Below are 20,676 nucleotides of genomic sequence, written 5' to 3' on the forward strand. Positions count from 1 at the left end.
GCAGAAACACTGTCTCTTCCAGTAAAAGCCCTTTCAGTGGGCAAGGCTTTGAATATATAGTGACAAAAACACCGAAATGTAATAAAACACAGTGGAAATAAATATGGAGTCACATGATGATGACTAAAAATGATGAATTTGGTCTGAAGAGAAATCAGCCTTTCATTCTCGCTGTTTTGTTTTTGGTTTTTTTTGAAAATACACAATTTTTGGTTTGACTGGTGTACAACATTTATCCCTTACCAAAGGGAACCTGAACTGAAAGACTCACTTTGCACATCACTCAGTTCCTGCGAAGGGCTGCCCCTGTCCTGATGGAATTTCAGCTACACTGTCACAAGGAAAGGGAGATGGGCTGAGTTTTGTTTCTCATTTGCTGGACAGAAACCTGAGACAGACAAAAGCCTTGCTCAAGACCACATGAGTCTGCAGCCAGAGCTGAACACATTAAAGGAGCTTAAATTCAGAGAGGACTTCACTTGATCTGGGCCTTCCTAGCTGTATGCAAAGGGCACAACAATTCATTTAGCAGCCTCCACATCCCAACCTTGACCTGGAATCACACAAAACAGCCTCTTCAGAAAGCCTTGCCTGGAAGAGCTCATGCACTTTTTCCAGCAACCCCTCTTTGCAACAAATATCTCAATTCCAGTTTGAGTATTGAGTTTGCTTTGTTTTCTGTTAATTAGATCTTGATATCCCTGTCTCTTAGACCCTCCTTTTAACAGACACTCCCCATCTTCCCCAGGTACTCACAGACTATTATTTCATCTCCTTTAAACCCCACTTCATTTAAATAAATGGAAATACACAGCTTCTGCCACTAGAGTGATACTTCATTCATTTCTGCAGCTCTCTCCAGTGTTTGTTTGGGGGTTTTTTTTGAGGTGTTTTGGTTTTTGGTTTGGCTTGGGGGTTTTTGTTTGTTTTTTTAATCAAGAGGAGAGATCAAAGAAGCACATAATGTCCAGTGGCTAAAACACCTTTACATGTCTGTTTGCTGTGTGAGCAGGGGGTAACAGCAAATTTGGCCATGTGCTCCAGTGGAAATCCACATCTTTCAGACCAGTAGCCACCTGGTTGCCCACTGCCTTCCCAGAGGGTCAGTGTCAGAGCAGGCCAGGTCTTTCCTGGTCTAGGGAACAGAAAAACACCCACCCACGTGTCAAAGAACTTGCTTGTGAAGATAAAAGCTGCCTTTTCTCCAAAAGCCAGAGGGGGAAAAAATCTTGGAAACAAAGAAAAACCCTGACCTGGGGTTTCTTCAGTACCTGCCAAAACCATGAACAGGCAGGGACAGCCACCAGCATCCAGGCCAAGCACAAGACACCAGGGGACAAGGTAGCAAGCCAGCACTTGATGATCTTAAGGGTCTTTTCTAAAGTAAATGTTTCTGATTCTTAACAGGAGGGATCAATTAGTAAGTAAATACCATCACTGACTTGCCCAGTCAATACTAGGAAGGAGCTCAGTGAGCCAGAGGCTCAGGAGCCTGACTTGGACCATGATAAAAGCCCCCAAGCAAGCAAAGAAGGGACCCAGACACTCTGACAGGCAGCTACAAACACTGTTGTGTAATTCACCCCCCTTGGAAGGGCTCTCTGGGAATGATCTGTGGCAAGCAGAGTGCTGCCTGCACCCACCTAGTGAGATCCTTCCCATAAATTCAACCCACATGCACAAAGCATTTTTGCCACCGTCTGGAGCTGTGTCCAGGGTCTGATAAAGAGAAAAATTATCCAATTACCCTCCTCCAGAGCAGACTGCAGTGCAGCAGACACACCAGTGGAGCACGTTCTCTTTGCAAGTCAGCAAAGGCTCAGCAGCAGCTGGATCCTGCTGCTGCTCTCCCTCCTGCAACCCCACCCAAGGGATGCCAAGGTCACCCCTGTGCAGGACTCAGGGGCAGGGCACAGCCCAGCAGGTCGAGCAGAGCAATTAGACAGGAGGAAGTGAGGAAAGGCCCTCCTAATATGCTGGACTTCTTGGCAGGAGTTTGCTCACTGATGTCTTGAGCTCAGGACATACAAACTCACGTAGAAAGCCAATGCTGTGGTGTGCTGGGGGTTCTCCTGTGGGTAAGCACATTTCTTCTTCTCAGAGAATTTTGATGCTGAAGGGTGCACCAGGTGGAGGATATTATTAATCCTCAACCTGACAGATCAATGCTCAACTGTTGCTCTGCATAAATGACATTGGTTTGGATTTTTAATTTCAGTTCTATAGCACAATCAGTAACTGCTTTGTGAAAAGAAACAACCAAACCCATCAGAGGCTTTTGACAGCTACAGATATCCATCACACCAAGTGCTCAACAGAACATCTGTGGGTGTAGGGCACAGTTACTCTATCCCACAGACCCCTTTTCTTGGGGGTAGAGCTGAGTTCCTGCCTCCTATTCCCCCTCTACCCCGTGCTAGCCCTCAGGTGATCCATACAGCTACTATTGCATAGCCAAACTGGAGACTGTGCTTAAATCAAAAACAACCCTTCCTTTTATGTCCCCCTGCAAAAGGGTAGAGAAATCAGAGAGGAACAAGCCCTCCATGGGCTTGGAGGGGAAGGCAAGAATTTGTTCTATAAAAGCTAAACCAGTTATTTTAAAAACGATAAATGTGTATCATATGTATAACTAAATCAAATCACCAATGACAGGACCCAAGCAGTCTCCAAAATACTCACACACACAAACAAGCAAACACCCTCAATGAAATATAGACATGCTAAGACTCCAATCAACTAATGAGAGCATTGAGAAAACAGCAAAAGAGACTAACCTGACACAGAAATTCATTTGGTGAGATCATGAAGAACTTCAACTGCCCTCTGAATTTCCCCAGGAAAAACCAGAAGCAGAGGCAGAGCTGGGACTGCACTTCAGTTTAGGAGAGGTGAGAGTGATGCCCTTAAAACCCCAAGTGATCAGTACCTCACAAACACCAAAACCAAAGCATTTGGGATGGCAAGTTGTAAAAGTTTCAGTGGCTAGGCCACAAATCATACAAGAAACTTCTCCTGACGAGTTGTGAAGCGCCGTGGCTCAATGCCGATGTTCCCTCGCTCCAGAGGCTTACCAGGGACTTTTGCAATGGAAAAGGACTTGGGATCCAAAAGGTGTTTGGTTTAGCTCAGCAGGGAGGGAAAGCAAGGTTACATCTGTGGTTCACCACAAGCCTCCACTCCCAAAATAGCCATCCCTGACAGCGCTGTGCGCAGTAAAATTCCACGGGAGCTTTCCCAGGCTCTGCACACACTGCTCTCCTCCACAGCCCCATCCCTGGGCACATTTAGCACCACGAGTCCCCCATACATCCCCTCACGCTTGGAGGGTGGCAAAGCCCAGCTGAGAAGGCAATTTTCCCCCAGGTACAGCTCGTGCCACATCCTGACAGTCATTCTTCCTTCTCTCAGCTCCCCACCTGCAGCAGCTCAGGAGCACAACCTGTGGAGCTGCAGCCACCTCACAGCCTTCACCCCTTCTTGGGGACAATGTCTGGCTTGAAATTGGGTGGCATTTGGTGGGGGGAAGATTTGCTGAAGAGGGCAGAGTTTGGGGAAACAGCTGCTGCCCCTCACATCCAGGCAGTGACTGGGATGCTGGAACAGGAGACAGGATCTTTGAGCCCAACCATAAACCTACTGCTTGTGACAAACCCCTTGTTTCTCGTCTGCTTTTGCAAATTAAAGTTAGTCCAGGAGATCTGCAAGCAGGGCCTGGACCCTTAAAAAGCAAAACTAACCACATTTAAGAAAACTTTTGCATGCCTGTAGCTCTGCTACTCCTCACCACTTCAAAGGCAGCAGGTTTCTCATCCCACAAGAAACTTTCACAACTTTTTTGCTAACTCTGCCCTTTGCTCCACACACACTAATTTTTCTCTAATGGATTAACATAATTGAATTAAACTTGGGCCAATTATTCCAGCAGTTTCCCTGCTAAGCTTAAAATTTTCTCCTTCTGAAGAAGGGCTTATGTGCCTAAAAGGCAGCCTGGTTTTTTCCACCTCTATCATTTGGTCTAATAAAAGATATTACCTCTCCCCACAACCCATACCTCTCTCTTGAGCACACTTGAAAGTAGAAAAATGTTTACCCAGCAAAGAAATGTAACTGGCAAGTTATTTCCCCTGACTGACTCCGATACCTTTGAAGGTTATTTGAGGGATCATAAAGAACTCGTTCTCCCTCCCAGCCCAGCGACTTCCAGCGCTCAAAGCCTCAGCTCAGAGCCCATGAACTCCTAACCTGTTGCTGCAGCAACGGCTGCAACATCCCAGAAGTGATACAGGTCCAATCCCACATTCCCCAGGTGCCCAGAGCAACCTAAATTTGAGCCCTGGGTACCACGAGTGCAGTGCTAGGGATGGGAGAAGGAGACCATGGGCACCTTTTAACTCAGACTCTCTCTGAGTTAAATTATTGTATTATAATATAAAGTGCAGCAATCCAACATGAATTAATTTTTATTAATAGCTCTCAGAACACAAAGAGAAAGATTAGAGCAATAAGGAAGAGTGAAAGCATGCTGTACTGAGGAATTAGGAAAACACAGCAAGGGAGGGCTGGGACATCCATGGGACAGGGTCTGCTCTGCCCCCACCTGCTCTAGCAGTTGTCTCTGTCTCAGCAGCCCCCAAAAAACCCAAGGAGCTGGGCTGAATGGCCATGCCAGGCTGTTCAGACAAGCCCTCAGCAAGCTGCTGTGCCTTCTGCCAGCCCAGCCTGCAATCACACACACTCTGTCAAGTCAATACTATAAACATTACCATTCTCCCATCTCCCACACCTCAGATGACCTTTCTGTCGAAGCAAAAGTCACTCCAGCAAAGCACTAAAGACCTAAACCTTTGAGTTGTATGGATGTACACTGAGCAGAACAGATCAGCCTTCCTGGAGTTTTTACCATCAGAAACACACATGCTTGCACACAGCATTTCATAAGCACAACTGAGAATACTTAAATCATTTTTAAAACAAAAAGGAATAAAAGTTAAGCAACAAACAAGCTGGTGCTTTCTGTACCAACTTCTGCAGGTTTTTGTTAATATTACTTTTACTGTGATGTTTAAACACACAGTAAACAATTAAAATAAGCAATTTTTAATACTTATTGGGCAGGGTTTTTCCACTGTGTTGCACTGCACATACAGACATCTTTAAAAGTGTCATAAGCACTCATTTGATCAAATTACAAGGATTCTTGGGGAGAGGCTGCAGATGGAAATGGACTGTAAGATGAATAAAAAGACTCAATGGCAAGGACTTAGGCTGGTCCCAAGCTGGCACATGCAGAGATACTGCACCAGCCCTGGGACACCACTGCTGCACAGGGCTGGTCCAAGCACTGCATGACACAGAGACGCCAGAAGTCCCCACTTCCCGTCTTGTGGTCTCCATGCAAGGTCATGCAACTTCCCTAGAACACATCTAGGAGTGAACAGTCCTGTGCTGAACTCTGAGACACTGAGCAGACTGTAAACAGGGTCCTGGAAAAAGCTAGACCTGGAACAGACTGTCAGAGATCACCTCATCCAGCACATCTCTGTGGACCTTTCCAGAAGGAAATCAATGATGTGACTTCAAATTCCCTGCACTTCCCCTGAAAATGCTCCCTCATCCCAATGCATGGAGTTGACAAACACATATAAAAGGAAGAGGGAGAGAAGTGAAACTAATAAACCCTCAAAATTTAGCCCAAATCCCTGTGCATCAGCAGAGCCATTGCAGCAATTCTTTAACTGACAAGCACCACTCAGTGACACTGATGGGGACACACAAGAGTTCAGCCATCTCATCCTGACAGCCGAGCTGCAGACCAGACTCAGGATCACAGTGTGATCCCATTTGGATACATCCTGGCAGATCTAACCCCACAAAGGTGTGGATGCTGCCGGTGATGAGCCACAGCAGTGACATCTTGGTGAGGGGACATGCACAGCACCTTCCACCCGCACACAAAGTGCAAGCAGAACTCCAAACCTGCACAAGATTCCTCCTGATTCTGCTCCCATTCCCAAAAAACCAGCCACAGTGCCTCTCTTCACCCCAGAATTCCCACAATTAATGCTGCCCAGGTGCACCCATATTACATTTGAAGCTGGCAGGCTGAAGGCACCTTGGGCAAGTTTTATCAACCACTCTCTGTACAAGAAATCACCAAATTGAAAATCTCCTGAGAGCTGGGCTGGAGCCAGCAACACCCTGCTGGTGCCAAGGGTGAGTCTGAACTTTCCTTGTTAAAATAACCCACATTGCCTTGACAAAGCAGTGGCTTTTGCCTTCAAAGTGAAAATGTTTCTAAAAAATTTTAGGGTTAGTCACCAGGGATTTTAAACTGAAATTGGTCATTCTTTATATTGAAGAAGCAGATCTGGACTTTCTCTTCCCTTCCCTTTTTTTTTTTTTTTTTTAACCTAGCTTTAAATTAGTTCTCTTGCCACAAAACCTCTCTTCTAGGTAACAGAGAAAGAGCAAAAACAAAACATAAAGCCAGGATGGAGTAAATACCACTCTTCTTTCTCCTATGGAGAATAAACACTTGAAGTGTGGTAGTGGCCTCACACATTTCATTTTCTAAATTCAAACCACTACCCAAAGTCTGAATCACATTTCTACAAGGGTTTTTTTGAGGGTAATTAGTGCCAGGACAATGAGGTATGGCTTCAAACTGACAGAGAGAAGATTTACATTAGCTATTAGGAAGAAATTCTTCCCTGTGAGGGTGGGCAGGCCCTGGCACAGGGTGCCCAGAGAAGCTGTGGCTGCCCCTGGATCTCTGGAAGTGCCCAAGGCCACGCTGGACAGGGCTTGGAACAGCTTTGGATAGTGGAAGGTGTCCCTGCCATGGCAGGGGGTTGGAATGAGATGAGGTTTTAGGTCCCTTCCAGCCCAAACCATTCTGTGATTGTGTGACTCTACACACCTGCAAGAACAAACCCTAAATTTACTGGGATTCCCACACATATCTCTTTTGTTGTTGTTGGTTTTTTTTCCCTTCTTCAAAGCATCATTTCAGCCATCCCTGAAAAGTTCTGTGTGAACTTGTGTAAATGCTGCAAATGTGCAAGTGTTCAGCTTCAACCAGGACTCCTCCAAGATCTCCTCTCCTTTCTTGGGTCACCAGGTCAGGAAGGCATTTAAGCACTTCCAACTGGTGCCAATTCCTGACATAATGAATTTTCTTTAGAAGAAAGTTCTTTTCTATAGAGATAAGATCAAAATCACTATGTACCTCCAGAACTATAAATAATTCCCACTTAATAAATGTTCCCTCAGCACCACAGAGAATCTGATACACAACTATTCCAACAGAAGAGGGAGAAAGTGGAAGTAATTCAGGTCACTAATTAGAAAAGCAATATATTCAAGCTTTGTCTGAAACAGAAAATTCCTTGGGAGAAGATCTACAGGGAATGAAGATGCTCTGCAGAGAAATACAAGGCACACTTGGGAAGAGACTCAACCTAGAACATCATCCACCAGCTCACACTCAGAATAAGAAGAAAATTTTTCCAATTTTGGCACCACTAAAATGCTAAACATAAATTAGAAAGCAATGTAATAGAGCATCATAGCAATGTCCCCCAGTCTGTTGCCACGCTTGGTAGTGCCAACCAAAATCACCAGGCTGCAGAAAATTAATTGCTGCAGGGAAATCCAGTTCTTACCCATCTTTCCATCTACATCAGGCCTCCATTCCACCAGTCCCAGACTCTTGTGCCTTATCCTCCTCTCTCAAGCATCCACCCTGTAACAAACATACACAGAGGTTACAGATTAATTTTGACATGATAACATGGCCCACTTTTCACAGAGCCTGTCCCCAGCATCACCTGGAAAGGAGGAAAGAGGAGAATCTTTAGTTAGGAATGGAGAGCAGGAGTCTGCCTTCCTCTGCACACACCAAAGGTAACACACCACAAACCTGGGACCTTAATGCTTTTGAAATCTTGGAGTAAACACCTTGTACTTCCTTAAGAGCAGAACATTTTAATTACATGGTATTTTAACGTGTTTTTACATGATTAATGTAACCCTAAAGCAAGACCATCTTTAACACTTCACGTTCTGCAGCTTCTCTGTGGGACAACACTCACTGGAGGAACAGAATGACAGCAGGACATGGAAAAGCAGTCCTGGATCAAAGCAGAAACCTAAATTTAGGCTTCCAAATGGCAGCCAAGGTTCACCAGGGCTCGACCAGCTTTGCTCTGGTTGCATGGGGAAAAAGCTGAGTGCAGGCAGCTCTCAGCATCAGTGACTGCCCTGTACATCCCTCTTGGCAGGTGTGTCCTCCCAGAGTTTCTGCCTTGAATCTGCCCCCAACACCAGCTCACAAGTGGGCTCAGTGACTTGCCATCCTGCATTCAGCCAAACTCCTGCACACAGGTTTTTTGGGGTTTTTTTGGCCACCAAGAAACTAAAACAGGCCTGAACCTGCTGGAGCCTGTCCTGCCCACTAATGAAAAGCCTCATTTTAGACTGAATGAAGACAAAATCCACCTAAAGATGGGCACCTTTTAAAGGACACTGTGATAGAAGACAACATCAAATTCCACTTTAGCTGCCTGATAAGCCCTCATATTTCTTGGTCATCAATCTGTGTGATAGCACAGGAAAAGGGAGAAACACCTCAAGGACCTGATCAGACTTGCACAGGGAGTAAGATATTCCTGTCCTGCAGTCACTGCAGGTTGCCCTGAAGTCAGTGAGAGCCATGTGCTCCAGGACACTGCCATGGCTCTTGGAGTGTTGAATATGAGGCATTTGTCAGAAATGGTAGGAAAAGGAACTTCGAAAACCTCCTGGCTTGGTCAAATCAACACAAACACAGCAACAAATCTGAAGAGAACCAGCAATGGTCCCAAGCACGGATTAAAAGGATTTTCTGCAGCTCTGGTGGTGTCTCGGTGCTGGTGAGCAGAGGAATATTTATCCAACCCATTTTGAGAGAGAGGAGCAGGAAGAGAGGGTGATAAGAGAGCAGCAGAGGCTGAGACATCCAGGTGCCCCCGAGAGGAGAGCATTGTTCCTTCTGCTGCTGCAGCTTCCTCCCAGGACAGCACCACTCAGCCTGAGAGCCCAGGACCACCAGCCACTCTCCTCTCTCCTTTTGCAAGACCAAGGAGGAGGCAAGAAGTAACCAAACAGCTTGAATGGTTAAAAATACTACCTTGAGAAGGAACTGGTCAGTCCATGCAACACTGAAACAAGAGGGAGCAGAAAACCAGCAAGAAAACAGGGCAAAAAGTCCATCTGATTATAACAAGAGCAGGAAACAGCCCAAACCTTCACTTTTGCTTTCAAAACTGCTGTGACACTTCCAGGAATTAAGCTGCATGCACAGTTTGCACCAAGGCCCACAGGCTGGATTAACTGTAAATTCCTGGGACAGCCCACTTTAATTCTCCTATCAGAGCAATAGATTTTTCTAATGTATTTCTGGAGACCTTCCAGACCTTTCCAAACCGTATCTAGTCACAAAAACAAGCACCTACAGGAACTGTGCAAACGAGCCCTGGAAAAAACAGGTGACCTTTCCATCAGCAGAGCCCTCCCTGTGCTGTTCTCCATCACCTCTGCCACAGCAAACCACTGAGAGCCCACTGCCCAGTCCTCCTGAGCAAACCAGCCCCTGCACACAGGGCAGGAAATCTCCACAGATACACAAGAGAATGAAGGATTTTCTGTTTTAGCAGATCTCAATCCTGAGCACAGCCGGCCTTCAAACTGGACTGCAAACACTGGCGATTTCCGTGGCTTCCCAAAAATACATACCAGCAGCTTCCTGTTACAGAAGGACAAATTCCTGTTTCTAGTACAAATTCTGTCCTATTATTATGTCCCTTAAAAAAAAAGGGAGGGGGGAAAAATAAGAGGGCAAAAAAAAGTGGAAAATTCTTTTCCTATAGATGCTGTTCCAAGCAGCTTCGCCTCCCACTAAGCTCCCTGATCAGTTTGGGACACAAAACCAGTGAGCATCTGAAACTGGGCTCTCACTGGCCACTGCAGCACTCCCACAGCCCACAGAACTCTGTAAACCTACTTGAAATCTCCCTGGTTCTCACTGGAAAGCACCATTGCCAAGGAATGAGAGAGCACAGCAAGGCGTTGGCTCCCAGGGATGCTGGGGCAATGTACTCCAGGTTTGTGTTGTGCATGTAAGAGGCTCTGTCTGCTCCAGTCTGCCCAGGGAACTGCTGGAAGTTACCTCACCTGAAGGAAAGGCCAGCACAGGTGCTCTCATCCAGGGGAAAAGCAGATTTGATTTGCCTGAGCTGAACTTTGCAGAGTAGCACAATTTCATCACGGCTCCATGAGCGCAGGGTTTGAGTGTCTTCGTGAGAGATGTGTGCAAGGTTATTAATCCACTTGGAAAATTAATCCCATTTTTCCCCTTTTTCTTCCAATACTCCTGGCTGGGAAGGGATTAAGCAAGACTGAGCTCAGGGGAGACAACACTTCAGCCATGACATGTCTGTGCATCCATGACTCCTGCCTCTGTGGATCTAAGTTACAGAAAGCAAAGCAGGGAAGGAGAGGATGGAGAGGTGTGATTTTCTCTTGGAAAAAACAAAGTGATCAGCAGATTTACTGTGAGGAATTATGTAGGATGAAGGTCAGGAAAGCAGGAAGAGTGTAGTCCAGCATTTGGAGCTGGAGTCACCTGCAGTCTACTACTGATATATGGGATTTACAGCATCACCTACCCCAAAAAGGGTTGTTCTTACCCCACAGAGGCTCAGCATCCACCATAAAACACAGAGTTCAAGTCAGCAAGTCTTGCCACTGCTGCAGCACAAGCAAGCAGCATCTCCCTCTGCAGTTTATCATCCCCAGGCTTCCTGGGAAAGCAGCACCTACTTATTCCTGCCTGAGCACCACTTAGCACTTTGGTTTGAAGGTGTAGGGCACACACCACTGTAACAAAAAAAAGAAAAAAAAAAAAAAAGTAATAATAAGCCACAGTTGCCCCTGAAATAGGGCTCGGCTGGAAAGCTACTCAAACTAGCATTGCTAAAATTGGGACTTTCCTTGTTTTTTCAAGCAGCGGGGAACATGTTGGGCTCAGAGAGTTTAACAAGCAAGAGTCAAGTGGAAAAAATCTCTCCTTTTTAAGAGTTGACCACATTAACTTTCAGCAAGTTTCCGGGAGTCCTGCCAGAGCACTGGAGTTTTGTATACTACGGAACTGTTAAAAATATTATTGTAAATGTTATTTTCAAAAAGCTTCAGAGGCCAGCGCTGGGGTAGTGTTAAAAACAACAGCAAAGCAAATGAGATTGTTTTAATGGTGAGAACACAAATGTATGTGTGCTGATAGCTCAGGCAGCCTGCAGGCTTGGCAAAGAGGGACTCAAAGGCAAAGGGAGAGTGGCTGGAATATTACAGGTTTTCTCTGATCATCCAAACCTCATCCTTACAGTTTTCTCTAGACACTACAGAACATTCAGCCTGGAACCTGGACCCATATTCTGGGATGCACAAAAGAATAGTTAAATTTTGGTGCCACTTCAGACACATAAAACCCTGCCCACATGGCATTTTCCACTCAGGTTATACAAAGGATATACCATGCAAGGGAAGTAAAAAAATAGCAATTTAAGACCATGCATCTCTGTAGATGTAGAACTTAGGGATATAGTTTAGTCATGGACTTGGCAGTTCTGGGTTAATGGTTGAACTTCGATGTAAAAAGTTCTTTTCCAGCCAAAATGATTCTCTGGTTCCATGTTGATGAGCATGGAACTCTCTGCAGACATGTGTCTAACCAGGCCAGGTTTGCAGGTGTATCTCCCCAGAGAGCTCAAGGGACAAAGTCCATGAGCCAAGATGAGGAGAACAAAACCTCCCCTGCCCAGGCTGCTATGCTGGAAGTGACATGCACAGACCAGCACAGCTCATGGAAGGAGCCAGCCCATGCCCTGGGAACTACAGCCCGTGAAACCCAGCAAGCAATTCTGGATCAGTACCCATCAGCTGAGGCTGCATCTCCCCAGTTCTGGGTATGACACCCCAAAACTGCTGAAGAATCTTTCTCACAACACCTGCTGTTGAGAGAACAGATCTGTGTTTAAAAGCCATCATGCCCAGTGGAGGATTCCTTCAGTCAGTGACCCAGCCAGGGCAGCTGCACTTGACAGCTGCTTCTGGGGGAAAATCTCCTGAGCCATCCTCTTTGTTCTAGCATGAGATGTACTGAGAATAAGAGGTTTAGAACCTGTTTGAGTCCTGCTGTTAACATCCATGACAGCCCTTTAAAGAAGCCATTGAGATGTTAAAACAAATCCTCTTCTCAGAAATTACTTTATAAATGAAATGTTCCAGGCAGCACGCTTCAGTAAGTTATCATAGAGTGGTTTGGGTAGAAAAAGATTTTAAAGATAATCCAGTTCCAACCCCCTGTCAAGGGCAGGGACACCTTCCACTATCCCAGAGTGTTCCAAGCCCCATCCATCCTGGCCTTAGACACTTCTTGGGATGGACCAGCCACAGCTTCCCTGAGTACCCTGTGTCAGGGTGCCTCTTCACCCTCACAGGAAAGAATTTCTTCCTAATATCCAATCTAAATCTCTCCTCCTTCAGTTTAAGACCATCCCCCCTTGTCCTATTACTCCACATCCATGTAAGAAGTCCCTCTTCAGCTCTCTTGTAGCCCCTTTAGATACTGGTATTTTTCTCAGTCCCTTTTCTTGCTTTGCAGTAATATTCCTTTTACTAAAGTCAGTGCAATAATCAGTAATGTATACCGGCATATTAAGTAGCTTTGATTTTTCCATACAGATCTCAAACTTCTGGATCAATAAAACAAAGAAGCAAATCAAAAGGATTAAAAAGGATTCTTCTATCAGCAAAGGTCAGACAGCTCAGCCCCATCAGGTCAGAGTAAATCTATTTTACATGTAAGAGACAGACCAAGCAAAGCAAGTGTCCAGAGAGCACTCTGTTCTCCACCTGTTTGGGCTTTTATTTCTATCAGGGTCTGCACAGCACAGAATTGTGTCTCTACTTAACTCACATTATTTATAGAGGAACCACTTCCCCCAGCAACTGGTGGAGATGAAAAAATTTGCAGACACCCTGTTTACACCCTAAAGCCCAACTCAGTCCCACTGTGCCTAAATCCAAGTTTTCAAATCCTGCACTGAAGTGACCAAGTCTGAAGGATCCTCATCTCCTGCAAGCCTGAACATTCACCTCCCCAGAGGAAGCTGAGCCAGGAATATTTACACACACAAAGCCCTGCCTGTGAGGATGAAGATCTGCAGCTAGGGGAGAGCACTGTCCTGCATCATTCTCCCTTTCACAGGGCAAAATCCTGTCCTCAGATAGTTCTCTGTGCATTTATGAATCAGAGGGAAACCCTGATGCCAGTTACACCTACAGAAACCCTCTGACTCCAATGAACATTCCCCTCTAAGTGAACACAGCAAAGGGAAGGTATTTCTACATATAATACAAAAACTAATGCAGAAGAATGTTGTCATTTCTTCCTCCTGCAGGTTTTCATTGCCTTATTTCTGTCTTTCTCCTCAAATGACCAAAGATTTTGTGGGAGGGAAAGTAAAGCAAAACCATGTATCTGGAAAAGTGAAGCTTCAGGCTTCTTTCTTCCACGTTTCTGAGAAAAACAGGAAGAAGAAGGAACAGAAACCAAAAAGGAGGAATAGATAGTAAAACCTTCAGGTGAAATAAGCCATCAGAAAAGTGTTTATCTCAGAAAAAATCTTTCCTGGGAAAAGCAACTGGGAGAAATTCTGGTATCAAAGAGTCTCCATGAATGAAGCTTTACACCAGAGAGCTGCAAAGCCAACATTGTGCCATGGAGAACCTGTCCTGAGAGCTGGAATCTGCACCAGGGACTGGGATCCCCAGTTCTCCATGAGGATAATGGCAGGCAGAAACCAACCCCATCTGTGTAGCTCCAACATCTCAGAGCATCAAATGCATAACCAGCCTTACAGCTGGTCCAACATGCTCTAGCAGGGATTTTAACACTAAGTGACCAAGCTCTGGACTGGGAAGGAGCAAAATCCATCCCATGCTCTTGGCATGACATCATGGCATGATCAGGGCTTTGAAGCCACTGTGCCAACTTCCAGACTCACCCCACCTCGTCTCTGATCCACTTTCTCTCCCTTGCAACACCCCCCTGAGAGCACAGAGGATAACACACCTGCAGATGCCAGGAGCCATCCCACCAGCCTTTGTAATCCAGCATTTACCCTCAGCCTGTCACGATCGATAGTCCCTCGCAGCCATCCCCCTGCACAGCTTCCTCTCTAACAAGCCACAGCCTCGCCCCCGCAGCCTGGCTGGATTTTATTGATCCCAACCAGACTTTCTGATCGACTGTGAAGCCGAGGGCTCAGCACTAATTGACCACTCTCTGCTCTCTCAGCAGCTGCCTGGTTGATTTGCTCCTTCTCTGTGGGCAAGAAGCACAACCTCCACAGCTCATGGAGAGACCAGGACCTCAACAGCCACCACAAATTTTGACAGGTCCTTTCCTTGCTCGTGCCACTTCTGCCATGAAACTCTGGATTGAGATTTCTCCAGTGGGAGAAAGCAGAGCTCAGTGAGTGCTTGGTGGCAAGCAAAGATTAGAAGCCAGCTGTGGTTTTGGGCAGAAGGACCAGGTTTCTGCACAGCCCCAGGACTGTGCCGGTCCCATGAGCTGCTGGCTCGTGCCTGCCGTCACTGGGGTGGTGATGGGGTTACGAAACAAGCAAGTGGGGCAGCTTGCACAGAGCTTTGCTCTCCTCCTCCTCTGGACTTGCAGTATCACATGAACTCAAGTGCACTTGCCTTCACGGTGAAAAATGAGCCATGCACAGTGCAGGAACCAGACTGTGAGCACACAGCCACGTGCTCACAGAACCTTACAGGCCTGCAGAGCTCACGCATTGCTCGAAGCTCAGAGCACTCAGGGTCTCCCAGGTCTGCTTTGCCTCTCCTGCCAGCCCTTCCCCATCCAATTTCACAAAGCTGTGGCTCTGCAGAGCCTGAGCACAGCCTGTTGCTTGCTGCAGTGCACACAAGGCAGCTTCTTCCCCAGAAGAATTGCCCAAGCTGTGCCATCACCCAAGAGTGACCTGCACCCACAGCAGCTTCTTGCTGCACTCACTCTATTCCCCAAGCCTGGTGGAGGGAAGAAAAGACGATGACACTGAGGAAAAGGCACATCTTGCTTCTAAACCCAGCTCAGGGCATTGCAGAACTTCAGACTGAGAGCATGACAGCTCACCAAGGCAAAGAGCAGACTGCAGGGGAGGCAGTGGGATGAGTAACTTCCTCTCCTACAATGTCCAGCCTGGTGTGGAGCAATGGAAAGTCACTGTGGGCATTTTGTCCAGCTCAGAGAAAGTCCAACCTGGAGACTTTCAGAAAAGAGAAAGCCATCACCCTTGAGAGACCATGAACCAACTCTGCACCATCAAGGCAGCTGTACAACACCTCAGAACTGGCAGGCCAGCTGCTCAGCTGCTCCGAAATCAGGTCACTTATTAGACACAGTGGGGAAGCAGTCAACTACTTTTAGAAGAAAGCTCTGGAGAAATACAGTTCAGTTCAATATTGATTCCCACGGCTCCGTTACAGACAGACAGAATTAATTTCCAGGATGGAAAGAAACATATGCCTACATATCAAAACAAAATACAGAAGCCTTTCCAGTCCTCCGGCTGCATTTCAATGGAAACCAGAAGGCTGTCACGATAGAAAGATTTCAGTTTTCTAATTAATCCTCCCTGCTGAGAGTTTAATGCCGCTAATTGATGAGGAGAGGTGGTGTCCAGACAGAGCTTGCAATTCTTTTTTACATCTTTAGGCCAAGTTCTCTCTATATTAAATAATAATAAGGCAGATTTGCTCCCTGTGTGCTCTGTGCCCCAGCTCCCTCCTCCCTAGAAGATGTCTGGTGCAGGGAAGGGAGGCGAAGCCCATGTCAGAGCTCTTTACAAGTGCTGGAAGTTTTCCCGGAAAACGTCATCTGTGATAATGTCACTTCCACAGGACAAGCCAAGAGAAAGACCAGTGGTGCCAGGGACACTGCCTGTACCATGAAACAGATCCTTCATGGATCTGGGAGAGCTTCTCCCCATGCAACAGAGCAATTGCTCGGCCAAGAGATGTCCCATAACGCTTCCAAAAACCACACAAAATGTGCCGTGGTGTCGGGAAATGGATCAGCAGACCCTGCAGAACAGCCCCTGGGGCCCAACCAAGTGCCACCACCAGCAAAAGACATCACTGGTGCAGAGGAAGGTTGGCTGCTCACCTGCACCAAAGAATGGTTCTCATCCTTAGCCCTAAATGTTGATCTCACACTGGTGTTGACCAGGAGGCACCTCTGGAGCCAGCACAGTGATCCCAAGTGCAAAAACCAGCACAGGCTCAGTAGGAGAAGGCAGTTCAGTTCATGTCTGGATAGGAAAGTCCTGCTCACATTCCCTAGGAGAGCACATGCTCTAGCTCTTCCCTGATTTAGTTAAGGACAGAATTTGTCCCTTTACTCTCAACACTCACCGATTTCAACCCGAGTGCTCCGAGCTGCAATTGGGGAACGCAAAATAAAATCCATACATACACTGTGCTGTGGTTACTAAGCAGTAATAAACCAAGCAATGCTGATGGTCCCCAAGCTCTGGCCTGACACTCCAGCACTGCTCTGTTTGTCATGGCAATAGCATTTCCACCTGCACCTCTCTGACATCTCCTCTGGGAGCCTTTGCACACCGCTGTCGTAGATCATGGCCAGCAGAGCCCAGGCCAGCTGTGCAGAGGTCCAGCTGGCTGACCTCTCCTTTCCAAAAGGCTTCTATTTTTTTCCCCCCCTTATTATTATTAGTTTTCAAGCCACCTACTCCACCATGAAGTAAAATTAGCTTATTCCTAGAATGCTATAAAAAGACAAGCTCATGCCTGAAAGTTAAGGGGAAGGCTCCAAACACGCCAAGAACGTCAAGTCGAGAGCTTTTTTCCCTTTTACTACAAAATCCTATTGTTGCAAGCAATTTGTGCATGTGCAGGTTGAGTCACGTGTGTGCAGAGTCCCTCACCTGCACAGGCTGCCTGCTGCTCCTCCACAGTGCCCTGAGCAAACCACTCCTGTCTGCCCAGCAGCCTATTCATAAATACACCCCAGGGAGAAAAGCTGCTCGCCAGCAGGGAGGTGGACGAGATGATCTAACGGGACCTTTTCCATCTCTTAACTTTTCTGCTTAGTCACAGGGTAAATGTCTCCCACATTGTAGAGAAACACGCTGGCTTTGCTCGCCTGCTCGTGGTGGGAGAGCTGCCCACTGAGATGTTTTGTTTTCCAGATGTTCACAGGATCACAGAACGGCTGTGGTGGGAATGGAGCTCTGGAGATCTCCCAGTCCAACACTGAAGGAGGCTCACCTAGAGCAGGTTGCACAGGATCACGTCCAGGCAGGTTTTGAATGCCTCCAGAGACAGCTAACAGGGCTTACCCAAGGAAAGTTAAGCATCAGAGGACTTGCATTAGCCTGGTTTTCAGCTCCAGTGAGCTCTGAGGCACCCAAGCAAGTCCCTAATTCCTGTCCCACAGCCACGAGCAGCACAGGAACCTCATTTTTGTCCTGAGTACCATCAGAGTGCTCCTCTGAGCTCTCAAGCCTGCTCCTGTCCAAGATGGAAAGGCATTTCATTTACTTTTGCAGAAGGCAGGTTGGCAGCCAGCAAACACCCAGGTCAAGCCTCGTGTGACAGACTGTCAGAAAAAAGCTCAAAAAACCACAACCACACAAGAAAGGGAAAAGCAAGGAACCAAAGAGTCTGGGGAGAAGAGGCTCCAATGCAGCTTAGGTGTTTAGGTCTACATGGCAATTTCCATTGGCATTGACTCATGCCACAACAGGCTCTCTTTTGGTTTTAAAATGCCTAAAGAGTGCAAGACTTCCACAAGGGACCATCCTCACACAACCCAGAGAGCACCTGAGAGCCTCAAGACCACAGATCTGCAAATTTGACCATGCAAGGAGAAAAATATTTCACCATATAAATCATAAAAAGACCCCACACCTTAAAAAAATCAACAAAAACAAACAAACAAACAAACAAATCAACAAAAGCCACATAGTCTAAATATCTCTTGCAATGAGATGGACACCAAGGGATGGGGGCAGCATCTCTGGAAAGGTTTCTGCTGGCAATGGGATAGTCCTGAGCATTTCAGATTCTCACAGGATTCTGTGTTTTTCATAAGAACCTTGTTCCCGGAGTCACATGATTACATCAGAATCCACACTTCCCCTTTCTTTTCTTTTTTTTTTGTTAAAAAGAAGTATTTGCAGATGTCAAAAGTTGAAGACGTGTAAGTCATGTCTGACTTGGTCAAACAAGAAGGAATAGAAACATCTACTTTAAAAGAAATAAAGCTGTATTTTTTATTTTTTTTTTGAGGAAAGAATGTGATCCAGGATTCCCTTTAACCAAGAGCATACACTGGAAACCTTAGACTAGACAGGGAATGACTTAATTTTGGGAAGAGGTGGGTTCCTTCAACATCTCTATCTGTAAGTTACAGATGGAAAAATGCAGCTTTCATAGCAACACCTGCCTAGAAACTACACAGCCCCTTTGGGGTACCCTGGTACTGGCTTTCCTAGTCAAAAGAACATTATGCACTGGGGGACAATATCAAGGCACAGAAGTTTTTAAAAAAATGAAATAATAATATAGCAGAGCGCCTTTCCAGATTTTGTTTCCACTTATTTTGTCCAGCATCGAGCAGGGTAAAGCCGTGGAATTCAGCTATGCCAGCTCATCAGCTGGATTTCCCTGCTCACCAAAACCACCAGATTCACAGCTACTGATGGATCCTGCCCAGCAGAAATTTATCTTATGGCAAAAATTCATCTATAAATAAGGACTTGACCTTCTGAAAAAGGCTGTGTTGGATCTCACAGAGCTTATCCTGTGCTGTTCCTGAGCCTGGGGCAGTGTCACCATGGCATTCCTGACACCTGGGCTGCAGCTGCCCACCACTTCAGAAAAATAAACTTTGGCCACATGTTCAAATACTCACAAGCACCACAAAGAGCTGAAGACCTCAGGTCACATTTATTTCCTATTTTTGCATGGAACAAAACAATTAAGACCCAGAAGACTCAGATCCGTGGCATGCTAGGCCATGCATTGAATACATTATATGCTTGGAAAAAAAAGGGTAAAGACTACACCTCTGGTTAAACCAGTGGTCTTTACACGTTCTGTCCAAACTAACTAGCAAAGATGCAGAGAAATTCGGAGGTGGAGGAGAACACGAAGGGCCTGAGCAGCTGTGATGCTCACAGCAGCTCCCGGCACAGGGTGCTCATGCAGGCAGCAGCCCAGCCAAGCCCTGAGGGTGGCATCCATCACCCTCAAAGCCTTGGAGCTCAGCCGTGCCATTCCTCGAGCTCCAAGGCTTTGCTTTTCGTCAGCTTTTCATAGAGACAGCAGCAGGACAGCTTCTCCTGCTCGCCGGGCACGCACGGGGCAGAGAAAGGAAACCTCGCTGGCAAAGCCTCTGCTTTCTGCATTATCTCATCTCCGAGATGCCAAGGGAGTGAGCACAAACCTGTTCAGCCGCATTGTTCCCGCTCAGCCCTGGCCGAGGGCCGGGCCATGGAGCTGCTGTGTTCCTGCTGTTCCCAGCACAGACCTGCTCCTCTGCAGCCCATCCTCAGCACACCAGGACACGCTTCTGCCTGCCCTGGCTGCAGAATTAACCCAGCCAAGCACCAGCACAGACCCTGCCCAGCATCAGAGGCTGCTTCACGGCTATCAAATTCCTGCACAGTGTGGAACACACCAAAGCCTCGCTCCTCCCAGCCATGCTGACGATGGGCACACCAAACCCACCGCACCACAAATCTCTTTATCCAAACCATCACCGTCTGCCTGCCCAGGATTTCCCCTCTGTCTGCTCTCAGGTGCCTGTAAATGGTGTCTGGCCTTGGGAAGGATACCACAGAGGCTGCTGCAACCTGGCTGCAGAGGTGTCAGAACACCTGGGGACCTCCTGCCCCCTGCAGCTGTCACAGGGCTCTGAGTCCCTTTGGTGAATGCTTATCTTGCTGCACTTGGTTCTCAAGGATGTCTGTGCTGCTGCCTTTGGACTGCATAGGAAAAAAACAGAAAGTGAATAACATAATAAATATTTTATTAATTATAATATTTATAATATTATAATATTTATTGAATAAGTATTTTTAAATAATAATCAGATTAACTAAACACTAAAACACCTCATGCTAAGACTCTGCTGCATCATCAAAGTTCCCTATTTGAGCAAAGATGGTAAAAAAAATAAAAATTAAATTTTTTTTGTTTGCAGAATTTCCTCTGTACCTCCTTCTTCTTCCCCAGAAAGATTTGATCTAAAAGAAAAATACCACTCATAACATTTCTATCCTTGCTTATTTAAGAGGAGAAACACAACACACGGGTCTGTAGTATTATTAGCACCTTTCCCCTTTTCACACCAAACCACAACTAAATGAAACATGCTACAAAAACTAAACAGACATGGAAGTTACAGGTCCCTTTTCTTCCCATCCCCTTTTTAAAACGAAATAAGTACTTTCTGAGCCGAGCTCTAAAAACCAGATCACACAGACAAAGAAACGAGTTTGGAAATCCCCCTCCCTCCACCCCCACTGCTATTTG

The 20,676-nt window shown here is 46.4% G+C and overlaps 1 protein-coding gene across 2 annotated transcripts in view; it reads right to left on the reverse strand.

Moving 5' to 3' along the window:
• Positions 1-20,676, reverse strand: part of LOC107200237 (mitogen-activated protein kinase kinase kinase 3-like) — a 75,673-nt gene that overhangs the window by 47,084 nt on the left and 7,913 nt on the right. For both annotated transcript variants that reach the window (XM_015618440.2, XM_015618439.2), the window contains exon 2: positions 7,668-7,747. In XM_015618440.2, the coding sequence (XP_015473926.1) occupies positions 7,668-7,671 (4 nt within the window). In that variant the 5' untranslated portion in view covers positions 7,672-7,747. The remainder of the gene's footprint in view (positions 1-7,667; positions 7,748-20,676) is intronic.

The sequence above is a fragment of the Parus major genome, chromosome 2 (assembly GCF_001522545.3).
Source record: "Parus major isolate Abel chromosome 2, Parus_major1.1, whole genome shotgun sequence".
Lineage (NCBI taxonomy): Eukaryota > Metazoa > Chordata > Aves > Passeriformes > Paridae > Parus > Parus major.